Below are 15,981 nucleotides of genomic sequence, written 5' to 3'. Positions count from 1 at the left end.
GTTTACCAAGAACTTAATTTTTTTTTAATATTATTGAATTTTTGGCAATAAGATATAGTACTTACATAATAATTTACTAAAACAGGTTATTGATCCAAATGTTTATTAATGTAGTATATTATATAAATTAAATTAAGGTTAAACTCTAATTTATTTTTCATTACAAAAAATAATTTTATTAATAGAATTAAAAAAATCGACCCAAACTTGTTGTGTGTTTGTACGTTTTTTTATAATAAAATTATTTTTCAATTAAAATTGCAAATGATTGAGGCAATATCTATTAACTACAAAAACGGGGAAGAACAAAAAACAAAAAACAAAAAACAAAAAACAAAATGAAAAAGAAATGGTGAAATGAAAAAGGGGAAAAAAACCGCACAAACAAAAAAAAAAGGGAAAAAAGAAGAAGAAAAAGAAAGGTCAAATGAACAAACAAAGAAAAACAGAAAACACAGGCTATATCAAGAAATCACAATTCACATGTTGTCTCCTTTCTCCAGATTCTTGATATGGTGTATATAGATAGACTAAGGGAAAAAGAATACACCTCTTGGGATTCAACTAAATGTCACGAGGTACAAACTACCAGAAATTAGCATTTTACAAGGAAACTCCATTTGATTCTAATTTCTACCAAGTACATTTTGATAGATTTCTCATCATTGAAATTTTAGAAGATGCTTAACGCTATTTTTTTTTTTTGGGATATATGTCCTCTGCGGTTGAATATAAACTAAAATGAGTCAAAAGAGACAAGAATTATAAAATCACAATGACAAGTAAATTTTGTTCTCATGGAGTAATGGAACTTTGTCTCTTCTTTAATCTCTATGATTTGTACATTGACTGATTATAACTATGTACGGCTATGCACACAATATCATTTATCTAGAGCCAAAAACAAAAGGTGACCTATCCATCAAATTTTACAATGTTTTAGATTCAACACTAGCATCCATTTATTGTACCTAGCTACAGGCAGTGTCCGAAACAGCGTAGGAACCTGAGACAGATATTTGGCAGTTTCTTCTTTGTTCCATTAGATCTGTCCATCAAGCAATCCGTGGCCGAAATATCATTGGTTTCTTCCTCGTTTGTTGAATGTTCTGCCTCCGGCAAAATGGACGGTGGCACTATATTTGCAGATTCACAAATGCTGTTGAGAAAGTTTCCAAGAAACTCTGCGATTTGCACAAATTCGGGCCGATCTTCTGAATTTTCCGCCCAACATGATTGCAAGAGGGGCACAATACCTGCAGGAATTTTGTCTATGCTTGGCCTTTGGTTCTGGAATAAATTTAAGGAAAAACCCATGATTAGGTAGATATTTCATACTCAAAATTCATTAAAATGAATGCGCAGCCAACCACATTCAACTATCCTTCAACCAAGAACACGAGGATGAAAAGCGCAGCATAGGAATAGTTCCCAGAAGCCATGAAATGTAGTGTTCGTCAAAGCAAGCCATCTTTTCGGGTCATTTTTTCAGTGGACGACTAGAAGAAAATAAATATGTTGACTATTTTTTCATGGAAGTTAAACCATATATACAACATTATGAAGAACGTACCTTTGCTGCAGCATATGCCACCATGACATTGTTCCTGCCCTTAAAGGGAGTGTTGTTAGTGAGCAGCTCCCACAAAATCATAGAGAAACTATAAACATCCACTTTGTGATCATAATATTTCTTCTCTCCCACTCGAAGAGCTTCTACACTGAACATCTAGATTTTTTCAAAAGAGAAAAAAATAAGACAAAAGTGAGACTTATTTATATCACAAAACATCGACAAGATGAGGTTTCATGCTTGAGAAATACTACCTCAGGAGCCATCCAACGATACGTCCCAGCCTCCGTTGTCATTTCATCATCAGCCTCTTCTCTAGCTAAACCAAAATCGGCTAACTTGATTTTTTTTTTATCTTCTGTAAGAAGAAGATTGCCTAAAAGAACAGCGGAAAGATCATTACAGGCGAATTAAAGGCACAAAGAGTTCTCTTCTACACTCGACAAAATAAGAAATTGTAAAGGTGATGAAAATCATATAGAAAAACTGCTCAAACATTATAAATTAATACTCAGATATTGTAGAGCAGTAAATATTGAGATGAACAAGTACAAAATCTTACTTGGCTTTAAATCTCGGTGTATAATTCTATTTTGATGAAGATATTGCATTGCTCGGGAGATTTCTAAAGCAAAATTCAGGGAAAGTTTCAGATCTGGACAATTTGGACGAATGCTCCACAAATATTTCTGAAGTGTGCCACCTTTCATGAGCTCAGTTATTATCATCATTGTTGGTTCCGCAATTGCACCAATGAACTGTTGTCGACAGAATCATTTTAACAAAGCAGAGACGTAGCATCATATTCTTCAAGTTTTACAATATCCATCCCATATATATGAGTTATATTTACCTTTTCATTTGTCCCAAATATACAAGCAAGTGTCTATATCTAGTATTCTACTCTTTTGCTAATACACCTCTATCACTAAAGCAGTAGTTACTTACAGTAACTTTTTATATATCAATAAAACACTCATTAAATAAAGATAAAATATGAAATTTGTTTGTATAATTGTTTTTCCCAATGATATTCTTAATCGGCGTTAAAAACCAAACAAGCATATATTTGTGACTGGAGGAGTAACATATTGCTAATATAATATATATGAAAATACAAAAAATCGAGCCATTAAATGGTTTGCATAATACAGCTAAGAGACCATTTAGTTCAGCCATGACCAGCAAGAAATGAGGTATCACAAATATGGTGAACTAATTTGTCAAGACAGGAAGATGGATTCATAAGGAAAATAAAAGATTATCCTAGTTATGATAAGCAAACTGCAAACCCTTGACGTAAAGCATAAAATAACAGATTAAGTTACAAGATATATTTTTGTTTATAATAATGAAAAGAGGAACATAACCAGATTGGACGTGTACATAAAAAACATATACATGCTCTGGTATGTGTAAATCTATATACCTGTATTATATTATCGTGTTTTACTCTAGAAAGCATTGAAACCTCCCGGCTGAATTTTTTCTGTAGATCAGACCTCACGTTTGATACCATGTCTGGTTGTATCACTTTTATGGCCACAGGAATAGACCTGTACCTGCCAAACAGAATGGGAGAAAATTATCTCAGCTATTTAAAAATACAAAACTTTAGAGAATAATATAGTGTGATACAGAATTAGAAGGCATAGTGATTGTCTAAATTATCTTCCTCTTTACCATAGCTAAATTCTGGCTACATACAGTGTGCCACAAACATACTCTGCGACTAAATCAAAAGTGATTGTGTCCAACCAATTCAGCATTGGCATATATTTGCTTCCTTGCAAGCATTTTTTCGGCAATAAAATATGTTTAAAACAACTAACCCTGGCCATCTTTTCCCATAAGGTTAGCCTTTTCAAATGTCCATTGTAGGCAAAAGTTGAGAAGACACATTTGGTAGAGGCTTCGAATTTCCAGCAAACGATCGAATATGTATAAAGCTCAGCCTTGTAGAAGACATAATTATTTACTTGATCAACTGGAGACCAGTGAAACTAGGACTAGCAACAATGGATATCTACTGTATTGTGAGGAATTTTGGGGCTGATGAACTTTTTAGTTCTATAAAGTTAAGTCAACAGATAACATAAGTAAGCTTTTATTCTCATTGGAACTTCTAGGCCTACTTTGAAATAACTTCTTGTTATAAGCACAAATATATCAGTATATACCAAACTAAGCTACCATATTCAAGAGGAGACTGTTTTCAGTTCTTAAGCAGATGCATTAGTCCCACCAACTTATGGCTGAGTCACATACTCACAGCACTTTCATCTCATAGTGTGATAAAAATATTAAATGGAAACAAGGAAAATGCGTAGCATGTCTCAGTCAAAAATCTACACCAGATCGACGAAGCATTTAATTCTTATATCTTTCAAGCCGGAGTGCCGGACTATCAGGCATTTCACGGATTAGTTAAAAAGACCACAAATGCTTCATTAATCCATGGAAGTAGGTTGCATAAAAGCATAATCTATCACAAATAGAAAGGTACAAAGCACATTACACCTTTTTGTCTACTCTCGGTCATCGAGGGGCTTTTGAGTTTATTTGTTTGAATATCATGAGTCGGTCAAGTCAACAAGACTTAATACACATAATATTTATATGTTACACAAATCTTAGTCCCAACATCCGCGAAGATATTGTACTGATAAATAGGAAAGATTACACGTATACGAAAGTAATCTAATACGAATAGCTAAGATCTCGTAAGATTTCCAGATTACTTGACTCAGTAAAACTAATATGCAATGTTTGTTTCATACCACTCATGCGAGTTCTATTAAGATCCAAGAGAGTCAATTAAGACCGTGAACATGTGCACATATTCTCCTTTTGGAACACCCTCGCAGATGACACTTGGTTACTTCGTGTCAACTCGCATCGCATGCTACAAATTTTTTTCTTTGTTCTACGTCATTAACTTGAGAACAAGTATGACAAGTTGGGCGTTTTCCCTTACGTCATTGGGCATTGTAATGGCATGCACCTAACATTACTTTCTTGATTTCTCAATCCTAGAATTACATCTCCACCAAAAACCTAGAATGTTTCTAGTCAAATTAACAAGGACATATACTGTTGATTAGATAATTTACATAATAGATTCCAAATCTAGCAAGAGGGAAAAATAAAACTGTATCCATCTATGAACAGGTTTTTCTGCATAGAGAAGTAGGCCGGTTTTCAACATCTAAAACCAAATGACAAAAGATCACAATCCTCAACAGTTAAATGGGGAAAGAGATTATTTAAATAATAACATGAAAATTTGCCAATGGTGAAACCAGAAGAATTCTCACAGATACCGCCCCAATGCGCCCAACAGGGAACACGTTAAATCGAAGGGGAAAAAGATAAAGATAGAAAGAAAGAAAGTAAAGGTCGCAAGAAAACTCTGGCATGCATTAAAATTCAAGAAAACAACAAAATCACGAAGATCAAGATTGTTAACAAAATGGAGCCATAAAGATGGGTTTTTTCTAAGCGAAGAAAGGCACTCACAATCCCTCGTAGACGGTGGAATTAGTCCCATCAGAGATCACTCCTCCTACAGAAAGCTGGTTAGCATCTATCAGAAGGTTCTTATCAACACTGACCAAACTATTGGAACCCATTCCGTCACCAGAATTTACTCCATGAATGGTAGACAAGGAGATTTCAGAGGGTTTAATTTCATCAGACATTTGACTAATAAACCCACTGATGCATCAGAGGGTGAGAAGAGAAGGAAGGAAGTAGTGTGTGTTGGAGGTATGTGTTTTGGGGGTATTTAAATGGAAATAAGAGGGAAAAAACCTTTCAAGTTTAGTAAATTATTCGTTTCTTTCAATCCTCACTGATTTATGATTCCCCTTCTAATTATATGATATACTGATATTTCAATTTTATCCTTGACATATATTATTTATAAACCAATAGGCTATATATATTTTTTAAGAAAGAAACAGATTGCATATTGATGAAATTTACATCATTTTTCACAAAATGACCCAACCAACACTGAACATTAGAGCATGCTTAGCCAACACACGAGGGACCATATAGGTTGAACCGAGGAGCTTCAGTATCCACTGTCTGCACAACGGTAGCAACATCGATCTCCAAAATCCATTCTTGCTATGCAAATCCATGAGCACCTCTCCAAAACGACATGTTCCTTGGCAACGTGTTTTTTCTATTGCTACTTAAAAGAAAAAGTAAATAATTCAAAGATCGAATCACACAGACACACCACAATTAAAGATCCTTTATTTAGTAAATTAATACCATAGAAATTCATTTTTGGTAAATTTGTGACTCGTCATTCGATTTTGGGGCCTTCAGAGATAAAAAGCAGTAGGTTGGGCCTTATGTTTGGGTTACATGAGTAAGAAAATGATTTTAATTTGGGTTCTATCCAGGCCCAGATTGATGCTTTTTCTAGGCCCTAAAATATCTCTTAATCGTTTGGCTAATTCCCATTTGCCCACATCTAGTATTTGCTTAATCATATTATTATATTTTTTTCTCTTTGAAAAGAGTCTTGTTTTCTTTTTTATATGACTCTCTCATATTCTAATTTCTATCTAAGAGATGGGAAGAGGATTGTTTCAACAGCAAAATAAGAGATTTTATTTAAAAAACGATATTATATTTAAAATAAGTGATTTATTATATCAGGCAGCAGTGTCAAGCTTCTTATTGGTTTAACTGAATTAATTTGTTAACGATAAAAATTTAAACAGAATAATTTATAATACTCATATGATAACACCATTTGGTGGGAAAGATCCCGAGTGTGACTCGTATATTATAATAATTAGAGTTAAAAATAATTATTTTATTTTTATCTTTCAATTTATCATCCAAATTCTCATCTCACGAATCAAACGATGTGTATATTACATAACTAATAAAATAGTATACGATAATTTGTTCGATATTAGTGTGCTACAAAATATTCTTAAAGGATTTAACAGTGAAATACTTTTGAAATTTTAGGAAAGTTATTTGCTCCAAAGTAGTCCATTTTCGGCTCGATATCAAAGAGAATATTAACTATTTGCACGTCCTTATAAATTTATTTATTTATATTACATTTAAGACAAGTGAGAGAGGGAATAAACACATAATATACGACAACCTAATCAATATACATTAGTCAAAAAGCAGGTTACATCGATGACAATAATATATACTGCCTAATTACTATTTGGTACTAAAGATTTGAGACACTTACCTGAAACTAAGGAAGACAAAAAACAAAACAGTTTATAATTGCTTACACGTTTAGTCCCTAACACAATAAATCTATAGCCATATTTTGTACAACGAGCTACTCGGGATTATACTCTCTGTATATGCTAATTATTATTCGAACACATTAAATATAGACATGAATATTTGCAAATAGAATTTATTTATATGCCTAGTCGATTAGCTATGTAGTTATAATAACTTACATATAATAGGGATTATTCCATACATCTAGCACGTAGAACTCGTTGCTGTTTAAATCTTGGAAGTCGAATTCGCCGAGGAATGGTGGGTCGTTAACGGCGTCGATGGAGAAGGATGAGCATGGACTGTTGCTTGAAAACCCATCACAACGCTCGGATAGTCTCTGGATCTCCTTCTCCGCTTCTTGGAGTTGTTCCGTTAGCTTCAGAAGCTGTACCATAAGTAAGGTTTGGTTCAAAATTTCGATTGGAAACGAATATTGGTCTTTCGGGCGGCCTACTTACAATGTGTAAAAGTGTAATGCGTGGAGACAAGAAGTGGGTGGCATTGGCTATGTTTATTTCATCTTATCCATGTGGTCATTGCCCCATGATAGGATGGATGACCAAGATTTGTCCATGCATATATAGGACTCATTTTTTTTTTTTGAAATTGTATGTGTGGCAAGATCTTACCTGTTGAAATGAAGTGAAGGTAGTGTCCACATAGGTAGGATCTCATCTACCGTGCTACACCACCATCCATCGTAATTTAATAGAAAACGTACGGAATTTGCATCGACTGTGACTGGATTTTGGGGTTCCCCATACATGTATGTCTTTAATTTTCCGGACATGCATTTCCATATATATGATGCTAATTTCTATGTTCTTTGTTTCCTCTGAGAAAATCTTAGTAACACAATCTCGTCAATTTTATTAATAAACTTGGAGAGTCGATTGAAATTATATCAAGTTAGTATTTCATTATTTCGCAAAATTATTACGGGTTTGGATCAGATTAATGCTATAAATTGTTTGTTTGATCAAGAAAAAATCAACATAGCCAAAACACACACAAACAAACAAACACCGACCTGAGTTTCGAGGCGGCATTTCTCCATCACGGTAGCGTCGTGCTCAGACTTAAGCTTGGAATACTCCTCCTCCATCTTCTTGCTCTTCCACCTGGCCCTCCTGTTCTGGAACCACACCGCCACCTGCCGGGGGTCCAGCCCCAGCTCCGCCGCCAGCCTGTCCTTCCTCTCCGACTCCAATTTATGCTCACTCCCAAAACTCTGCTCCAACATGCTCATCTGCTCTTCACTCAGCTTCCTCTTCCTCATCGCCATCACCCCACCATGACCGCCCTCGTCGCCTTTGTTCTTCTTTCTTCTCCGCCGCGGCTTCGTGCAGCTCGCAGCTCCCCCTAAATACACACCTGAAAAGTTTCTATATTTAGGAACAAACCCATATGCATGCATGTCAGATTTACCCTTTTTCCATAGACCTGGCTAGCCCAGATTCATGGTATACAAATTAACTAACCTTGTTGTGGTACAAATTGGCCGTATGTTTCAGACGGATAGTACTGAGAAATGAGTACCATAGGATCATCGAGTTGATGGCGGTCCATGTTTCTTCTCTTTTTTCTCTCTCGGTGCTGTGAATAGGGATTAATCAACAGTCACTGTTTAGACTTTACAACTCGGGAGTGAATAGGAAGCAAGAAAGTTGCTATCTTATGTAATCAACAAATCGAATACTTTATTTATAAAGAAATATGGTTGAAATAAGTCTTGTTTTTTCTTTAATTATCATCAATGCCACTGCCTCATAAATTTATGTAACAGTATTATATATTTGAGCGAAGTCAAGATAAACTGCGGTAAGTTCATTATATTAACCCTCTCAGTAAACTTTTACGAATGGAGACAAACAGAGGCATTGAATTCATTCAACATACAGGTGATAAAGAGTTAGTCATTTGATCATCTTAAGTACTGGAAGAAAAAGTGGTTTTCAAATTAGCTAAGTTGTCTATTATTTGGAAAAAAGAAGGTACTGGTTTTCAATTAATATATAGCATATATTAGAGTAAGGGTCAAATCTCTGATATATTAACAACTTCCCATATATTGTTTCATTAATCCTTGTCTTAGGTGGCAGTTGATATTTAATGTCTGTTATTAGAGATTGATTTTCTTACGCATGCAAGGTAGAGCTAGCTGTAGTACTTGCAAAAAAATCTCCACGAATTAGAGATGCAAAGAGGCAGCAGTAAGCATACTGGCTAGGTAACAACATGATCATCTAATTTCCTCGAATAAACATTTTAATATAGATAGATTGTATTTTTCGCAAATTATAGTATAAAATCGGCTTATGTTAAATATATTTCATTTGATAAATATTACCAAAAATAAAAATAAAAAATAGTATGTTGATAATGCAACACTTTAATTCCTTTTACCCGAGATGGAAGCTCGGAATGTTTCTTTTCAATTGGATTAGGTTTTGTCAAATAGGGAAATCAGATTGGACGGATGCGTAGCGAACCCTTTTTCCTTTAATTTCTCCATATATGTCTTGGATTGGTAAAACATGATTCAATGTATGGGTTCATGAATCTCGTTTCTTGTCTACACTATATACTCGTCCTTTTTTATTTCGTCTAGATGCGTGCCAATACAACAACCCAAGTTCAATAATGCTATCAAATTTCATTAATCCATAAATTCTTTTATATTTATCTCATTTCTATTTGTAATAATGTCGTAATATCAAAATCACTTTTGAAGAATTGAAATCAACTTGAGATCGACTTCAAGATTTGAACTGAACTGAACTACTGGGGCTCGAAATCAGGTTTACGCCCATAATTTATGAACACGGAGAATTTAAAAAAAAAAAAAAAAAAAAAAAAAAAACAACAACAACCATGTGGTAAAGGTAGAATATGGGGAGTCATTAGTATGTGTTAGGGGATTAGTATGTGTTAGGGATGCAATCCCAAAGCTAACCACCTGAATCAAAGTAATTAGGCAAAGATATTTTAGGATTATATTAATTCCACCTTTAAATTTGGACAGCTTAGCTCTCATATGTGTTGTCTAATCTAATTAATTAAGTGGCAATTGATTGTCATTAATCAGTAAATAAATTTTTTTTATTGTACAAATTAATTACCTGAATTATCAAGTGTGATACAAGATGGATCAAACTCCTTTTTAACAGCGGTAACTTCAATATTTTTTAATGTACGTCCACCTGTTAATCACACGCGTGGCTTGAGATGAGTGAACAGTTATTAAAAAGGGGGGAAAAAAAAAAGCAGGAAATCGGCATTCAGTCCTCAGCCGTCGTTTTTTTTTTGTTCAGTCCATGAGTACTTTTTTAGTACCACATTTCTACATGAAGTGTATCACAATTTGTATGACATAGTACCACAATTTTGTGGGTAAGAAGTGAACCCAAAGAAATGTTTTGATTGGGGATTTTTCACCAACTTCCCAAAAAAAAGAGCTTTTGCTTTTTGATTGGTGGGATCGATATTTGATCTGGCAAAGGATTATTTTTTTATAGGTTATAACAAAATTTACATTATATTGGTACATGACATATTTACTATACTTTTTTGAAAATATATCTCATGATGTCAGTTATGGTATAATGAATTTTATGTGGAATTACAAAGGTAAAACTTGAATTAAACAAATTAATAGGTGAAATCATTTTTGACAATATTTAATAAATAAAAACATATAAATTTATATTATAAAATTTAAATATATTACATGAAGACACTGGATATGATGAAGGTAGGTGTTGAGAGAGCTTCATCTCTTACGTAGTCTGAGTGGGTAGTGAAAACAGATGTTCTCAATGTTCTTCGTGCGATTCAGAATCCTACCTCATTTTTTCGGATGAACCCATGCGGAGACTATTAAAAGAAAATGCATTCTTGCACCTCAAAAAAAAAAAGACCCAATAAATTAAATTTATCTTCTATTAATAGGTGAGTGGAAATATGTAATATTAGCATAAATTAACGAAAGTCTTGGATCGTATATATTGTTGGATTTTATTGAATTCATTGGAAGGTGTAACTGGCTTGATGTTAATTTTTAGGCATACATATAATATCAATATAATGAAGGTTAAGACCGAGCTAGATTCTTGAGATATGCTTGTCGATAAGGACAAAGACTCTCGAACAAAAGATGAGATTGAACATCTTTATAAGATATTTCGTTTGATTAAATTTTTATAATAATTAGAGTAAAAAAATAATTATCTTTATCTTTAAATTAATCATTTCATCTCACAAATCAAACGATGTCAGTATATCGCGCTTTTACTTTGAACCCAATCTTTAAAGAAGGGAGCTAGTTCCAAAGATTACCATCCATTATTAAGCAATACAAATAATGGGAGAAATAGCAGTAATTCAACTGAATGAATTCCGATTGCTCTAAATAAGTTTAACAATTTATCATTTTGTGTATCGATATTATTTGAAGTAAATAGGAATGAATGAATGAAATAGTTGGATGTTGGATGAAGCAAAATATAGCTTCCAAGCCAAGGAAAGTGCACATGGGGCTGAGCCTTTTTACACGCGTCCTAACATCAAGACTTAGAGTCGTGAGACCACATATTCCACACCATTATCCACTTAACTGCCAATTACTTGGCAACTAGCTTAAATATAATTTTAATATTGAAGGATCCCTCTGACTTAGTAGCAAAGACATGCCCCAATAACTATATATACTAGCTATTATGCACACGCGATGTGTGTAAAGTTTTTTTTATAATTATCGAAGGACTCATGAAGTGAAATTTGACAAATTATCGAGGGACTAAAATGCTATTTGAATTGCTGTAATTTAAAAAATAAACACAAAAGTATTTGTTGAATTAAAAAAAATAAAAATAAAAGTGTAATATTGGTATCACATAAATGTAAAATTGGAAGAGCCAAGAACAAATCAAGACACATTTTTGTCTCTATTATAGAGATTCTTAATAATAGTAATAGATTAAATCTAGCAAAATGTTAATAGAAGATCTAGAACGTAATAAACATATACATCATAGATATGGAAAAAAAATTTACTTTTTACACAAACTTTTAAGAGTTGACATTCTGAACAAAATGCATAAATATGCTATGGGGAATAAATGGCAAATATGGAATATAATTTTTTTTAAAAAAATTTCACATTTGATTATTGGGTGTTGCTATTCACACTTTTTTTTTAATTTATATTTTAATTGTGAGTAAATTTTATATGTAAAGAATATAAAATGAAGTGTAAAAATATCATTACATTTGATTATTTTAATATAGTCGAAATTTATGCTAAATTGTCTTTGGTGTCGAATGTAAGAACCCAACATTGACCAAAATCTTCTTTTCTTGATTTATTGTACTATAAAAAACTTGAATCCATGTTAGTGTGTGCACATGCATAAGACAACAAATTACCAAAGAGATAAAAGATCAATATGTACGAACTCCGCAACTTTTGGCTAAGGATGGTATTTGTTTTATAAGGAAAGTTTTATCCATATATTTTTGCATCCAATGAATGATAGCTGACCACGTTCGTATTGGATCCACATTATTTGGGGAAAGGGAATTAGTTACAGTCTAGCGCTCCAAAAAGGACACAACGAAAATTTCAATTTAACTTTCTTTGATGAGCAATATGCATATATGTATGTAGAGATAAACTAATCAAATCGAGTTATATTAATAAAAATTAAAAATATAATTAAGTATGTTTGAGTTCGAACTCGATTCAAAACACAAAAATTTAAACCTTTTGGTTCGAGTTTGGCTCAAAATATTCAAACATATTTATCGGACAATAAAAAGCTCGAAATATCTTAAAGACTCGAAATGTATTATATCTTTAATATATAGTTCTATTATATTAATAAAATATTAGGGCTAGCGAACTAAATAATTTGGGATCGAGTTCGACTATGAAAGAACTTCGAACATATTATAGTTCGATAACTTCGAATATGAATCAAATATTTATCAAGCGCATGGAGGCAACATAATTTGTGTGTGCCAATCGATGGGGGATGTGTGGTGTCTCATTAGTTCCCATGGATATAAAGTTCTCCGCAAAATATTTTTTACATGTGGGGGAAGCGAGGATACTTGAAAATTATTACTATCAAGCAAAGGTAAATTTCGAAGGCAAAATTTTTGGAGAAAAGGGCCATTTAGATTTCAAGACCACCCTAGATCGATCACACCTAATTGGTCTTTGAATAACATTTTTGACTGGTTGTGGTTTCGGTTTATGACTAGCTAGATATCACAATATAACATAGAATATTCTTTCACGTAGCTCTAACTTTGATCAAATTGCTTCTTCTTCTTCTTTTCATTTAAAAAAAAGAAGAAGAAAGAGCCCTAGTTAATGAACATAAAATATATATATTTAATTTATTGAATTAGTGGGTGTCATGTTTATCCCGACAAACCAAGCTTCTGTTTCCCATCTTCCAACTTGGCTCGTTGATGCTACAACAGCTAATAGGGATTAGCTTTTCCATTTTTTTATCACTCAAATTAATTAATAGAGTATTCAATGATTCTTTTTCTCTATATTTTCATTTAATTGCACCATTAAATTAATTATTAAATTAAATTTATAAAAATATACAAGTTCAAAGTTTCTTTATGATTTTTTTTTTGGGGGGTATAAAACCGGCTTTTAGTTGTCATTCCAATGAAGGACTTGGCAGGAAACAATAGAAAATTAAATAATTTATATTATTATTTTTACATATTTTATTTTCTATAAATAAGTGTCTCCTCCGGAGTGGATTGCTTTCAAAATCAGGAATTTCAAACAGGCCTTTATCTCCGCCTCTCTATTGTTCCGTCCGTACATTTATTTTAGCAAGACCTGTGCCACGACTAGCATAAATAATGGTTGATTACCATTTAACAAAGTATAAAGCATCATGATCTATATATAAAGATATGTTTTCTATAGATATTTATTGTCCATTAATCAAAGTTACTTGAGCCCAAAAAAAAAATAAATAAATAAAAACTAATGCATGAGGTAGTTGAGTTGATTGAGTGTGTGAAGTTTGAAACCCCAAGTTTGAATTCCAGAAAATCTTTTTTATTTGTTTGAATATGTTTAGTCTTTTGTAAATTTACTGTTTATATACTATGTGTAGTCTATAGATTACTACACATATTCGAGATCTACGCAGCACACAACCGAATGATAATGGTTGTCAGTTTATCGTAATTAAAAAAAACACACACACACAACAAATAAATCAATCAGACTGACTATAAGTGTGAGGCCCAGGGCCGAAGAGGGCGGGGGGTGATCGTCGGTGCCATGAGGTTGCACGGACAATGAGCGGCTCCTGGCAGGCTTCTAGGCGGAGGGAACATGAATGAACTGATCTTACACCGGAAGGAGAGAGATTCCGAGACTGTTCAATGTAATGAACTGTACAGTTGAAGAGGGGTTAAAAGATTTGATATGTACTACTCATACCACGAAGGTGCATCTTCTTTTCGGTAACTCATCATATAAGAACTCAAAAGTTAAGCGTGCTTGACTTTGGGCAATTTTGGGATGGGTGACCTCCTGGGAAGTTTCCTGGGGTGCGTGTGAGTGAGGACATAAGCACGCTGGAAAGACTCGTCTTGATACAGTGAGGACAGTCGTCGTATCTGGGACGTTACAATAAGTTTGATTAAATTTGATCAATTAATTGATCGAACGGAATAAATCTGATGGTTCTAATTTTTCATTAGGTAAATTACACTATTACATTGTTAATAACTTAACAGTAGCCTTCGTTTTTCCCATAAAATTGCAAAACTGACGCGTCATAAAAACACAATTTCATCTCGATTGATGCAAATATTTTGGTGATTTCAATCTCTCTTTTAAAAAAAAATATTTTTAGTAATTGAATCATAGGAAATATAGATTTTATTAATTTGATTATATATATATATATATATATATATATATATTATAGTGGACCACGTCAGCACGATGATGGAAAAAATAAATATTTTTTCAATGCTTAGAATTCAACGACCCTTATTTTACGCCTTAATTCAGGCGTTTAGGCATTCGTAGCCTTAATCCATTTGTCCCCTGATGGCCTGCCTTCTCCCTGCCCTAAATCATAAGCATCTGTTTGTTAATTAGTTAGACGAAGATCTCGAGTTTGAGACAAAGTTTTATTGTTAAATTTTCCCTCGATTAAATTTTTTTTTTTAAAAAAATAAAAAACTATCCATCTTCTATTTAGGAGTTTACTTGTTAGGAATCGATGTTCTTCAAGAGGAGCAAAATTAGTGACCGTAAATTAAATCCTTAAAACTTGAGGATGTAGTTTGACGTTATCCGATTATGGAAGAACCATTTAGCTTAATATAATTTAATTATCTTGATTAATTGAAAAAGATTAATGCTAAACAAATTGTAGACTTAGACCTACATTGACACACACACACACACACACACACACACACACACACACTACAAAATTACAAATCCAGGAATCTACCCTTTATAATTGAGTTTTTAATTAATCATTAATTAAGGATCAAAATTACAATACGTGGAAAGATATTCTGTTTGATATGTGGCATTACACTGTTCCTTCATTTCATAACATTATAGATTTTAAATTTCTTCATTAATTTATTAATACGGTTCCGAATTATTATATATATATAAGCTTTAGTTGCACATGGTTACCACTTTCAATTCAAAGTTTTTTAGGTAGAAAGTAATTTAATTTATCTTCAACATGCGATCTTTAATTTATAATAATAAATATAAATACATTTCCGAAACCAACTTCGTGACTTGAGAAACAATGTAATATAAACTTATAAGACAAGTGCATTAAAAAAAAACTCGGGTTAATGAATAATGATGTTATTTCACATTAGGAAATATAGAGATAAAAATATTATTGAAAATTCAAATTTATGAATGATATTAAATAGAAAGATATGCAAAATAAAATATACGTGAACGTATGTTCGCAGTAGAAGATTAATCTAGAGAATGAAACAAACAGCTAGAGGTCATGTCTTTAGGATATATAATATGCCAAAAACTTGTGTGAGACGGTCTCACGGGTCGTATTTGTGAGACGGATCTCTCA

General features: G+C 32.9%; 2 protein-coding genes across 2 annotated transcripts; both read right to left on the bottom strand.

Annotated features, from left to right (window-relative positions):
• Nucleotides 1-797: 797 nt before the first annotated feature.
• LOC140965088 (serine/threonine/tyrosine-protein kinase HT1-like) lies at nt 798-5,341 on the bottom strand. Its single transcript, XM_073425139.1, has 6 exons — nt 5,093-5,341; nt 3,003-3,135; nt 2,136-2,331; nt 1,828-1,949; nt 1,574-1,729; nt 798-1,290 (listed from the first exon to the last, which is right to left on the bottom strand). Exons 1-6 carry the CDS (start codon nt 5,272-5,274, stop codon nt 976-978), a joined length of 1,104 nt encoding a protein of 367 aa, XP_073281240.1. The 5' UTR covers nt 5,275-5,341; the 3' UTR covers nt 798-975.
• A 1,508-nt stretch (nt 5,342-6,849) lies between these two features.
• Nucleotides 6,850-8,551, bottom strand: LOC140965027 (homeobox-leucine zipper protein ATHB-40-like). Its single transcript, XM_073425064.1, has 3 exons — nt 8,338-8,551; nt 7,887-8,230; nt 6,850-7,241 (listed from the first exon to the last, which is right to left on the bottom strand). Exons 1-3 carry the CDS (start codon nt 8,423-8,425, stop codon nt 7,029-7,031), a joined length of 645 nt encoding a protein of 214 aa, XP_073281165.1. The 5' UTR covers nt 8,426-8,551; the 3' UTR covers nt 6,850-7,028.
• Between the last annotated feature and the right edge of the window lie 7,430 nt (nt 8,552-15,981).

Source organism: Primulina huaijiensis, chromosome 18 (assembly GCF_012295235.1).
Source record: "Primulina huaijiensis isolate GDHJ02 chromosome 18, ASM1229523v2, whole genome shotgun sequence".
Lineage (NCBI taxonomy): Eukaryota > Viridiplantae > Streptophyta > Magnoliopsida > Lamiales > Gesneriaceae > Primulina > Primulina huaijiensis.
The sequence above is the reverse complement of the archived record's forward strand: the minus strand, read 5'-3'. Positions and strand labels throughout refer to the sequence as shown.

Excerpts from the sequence above, each read along its gene's own strand:
- LOC140965088 (XM_073425139.1), bottom strand. The coding sequence starts at position 5,274 with ATGTCTGATGAAATTAAACCCTCTGAAATCTCCTTGTCTACCATTCAT. Across the intron at positions 1,950-2,135 it reads ACACCGAGATTTAAAGCCAA|GCAATCTTCTTCTTACAGAA; the intron begins GTAAGATTTTGT and ends CTGTTCTTTTAG. Across the intron at positions 1,291-1,573 it reads TGGCATATGCTGCAGCAAAG|AACCAAAGGCCAAGCATAGA; the intron begins GTACGTTCTTCA and ends AATTTATTCCAG.
- LOC140965027 (XM_073425064.1), bottom strand. The coding sequence starts at position 8,425 with ATGGACCGCCATCAACTCGATGATCCTATGGTACTCATTTCTCAGTAC. Across the intron at positions 8,231-8,337 it reads CCAATTTGTACCACAACAAG|GTGTGTATTTAGGGGGAGCT; the intron begins GTTAGTTAATTT and ends GAAACTTTTCAG. Across the intron at positions 7,242-7,886 it reads AATGCCGCCTCGAAACTCAG|CTTCTGAAGCTAACGGAACA; the intron begins GTCGGTGTTTGT and ends CTTATGGTACAG.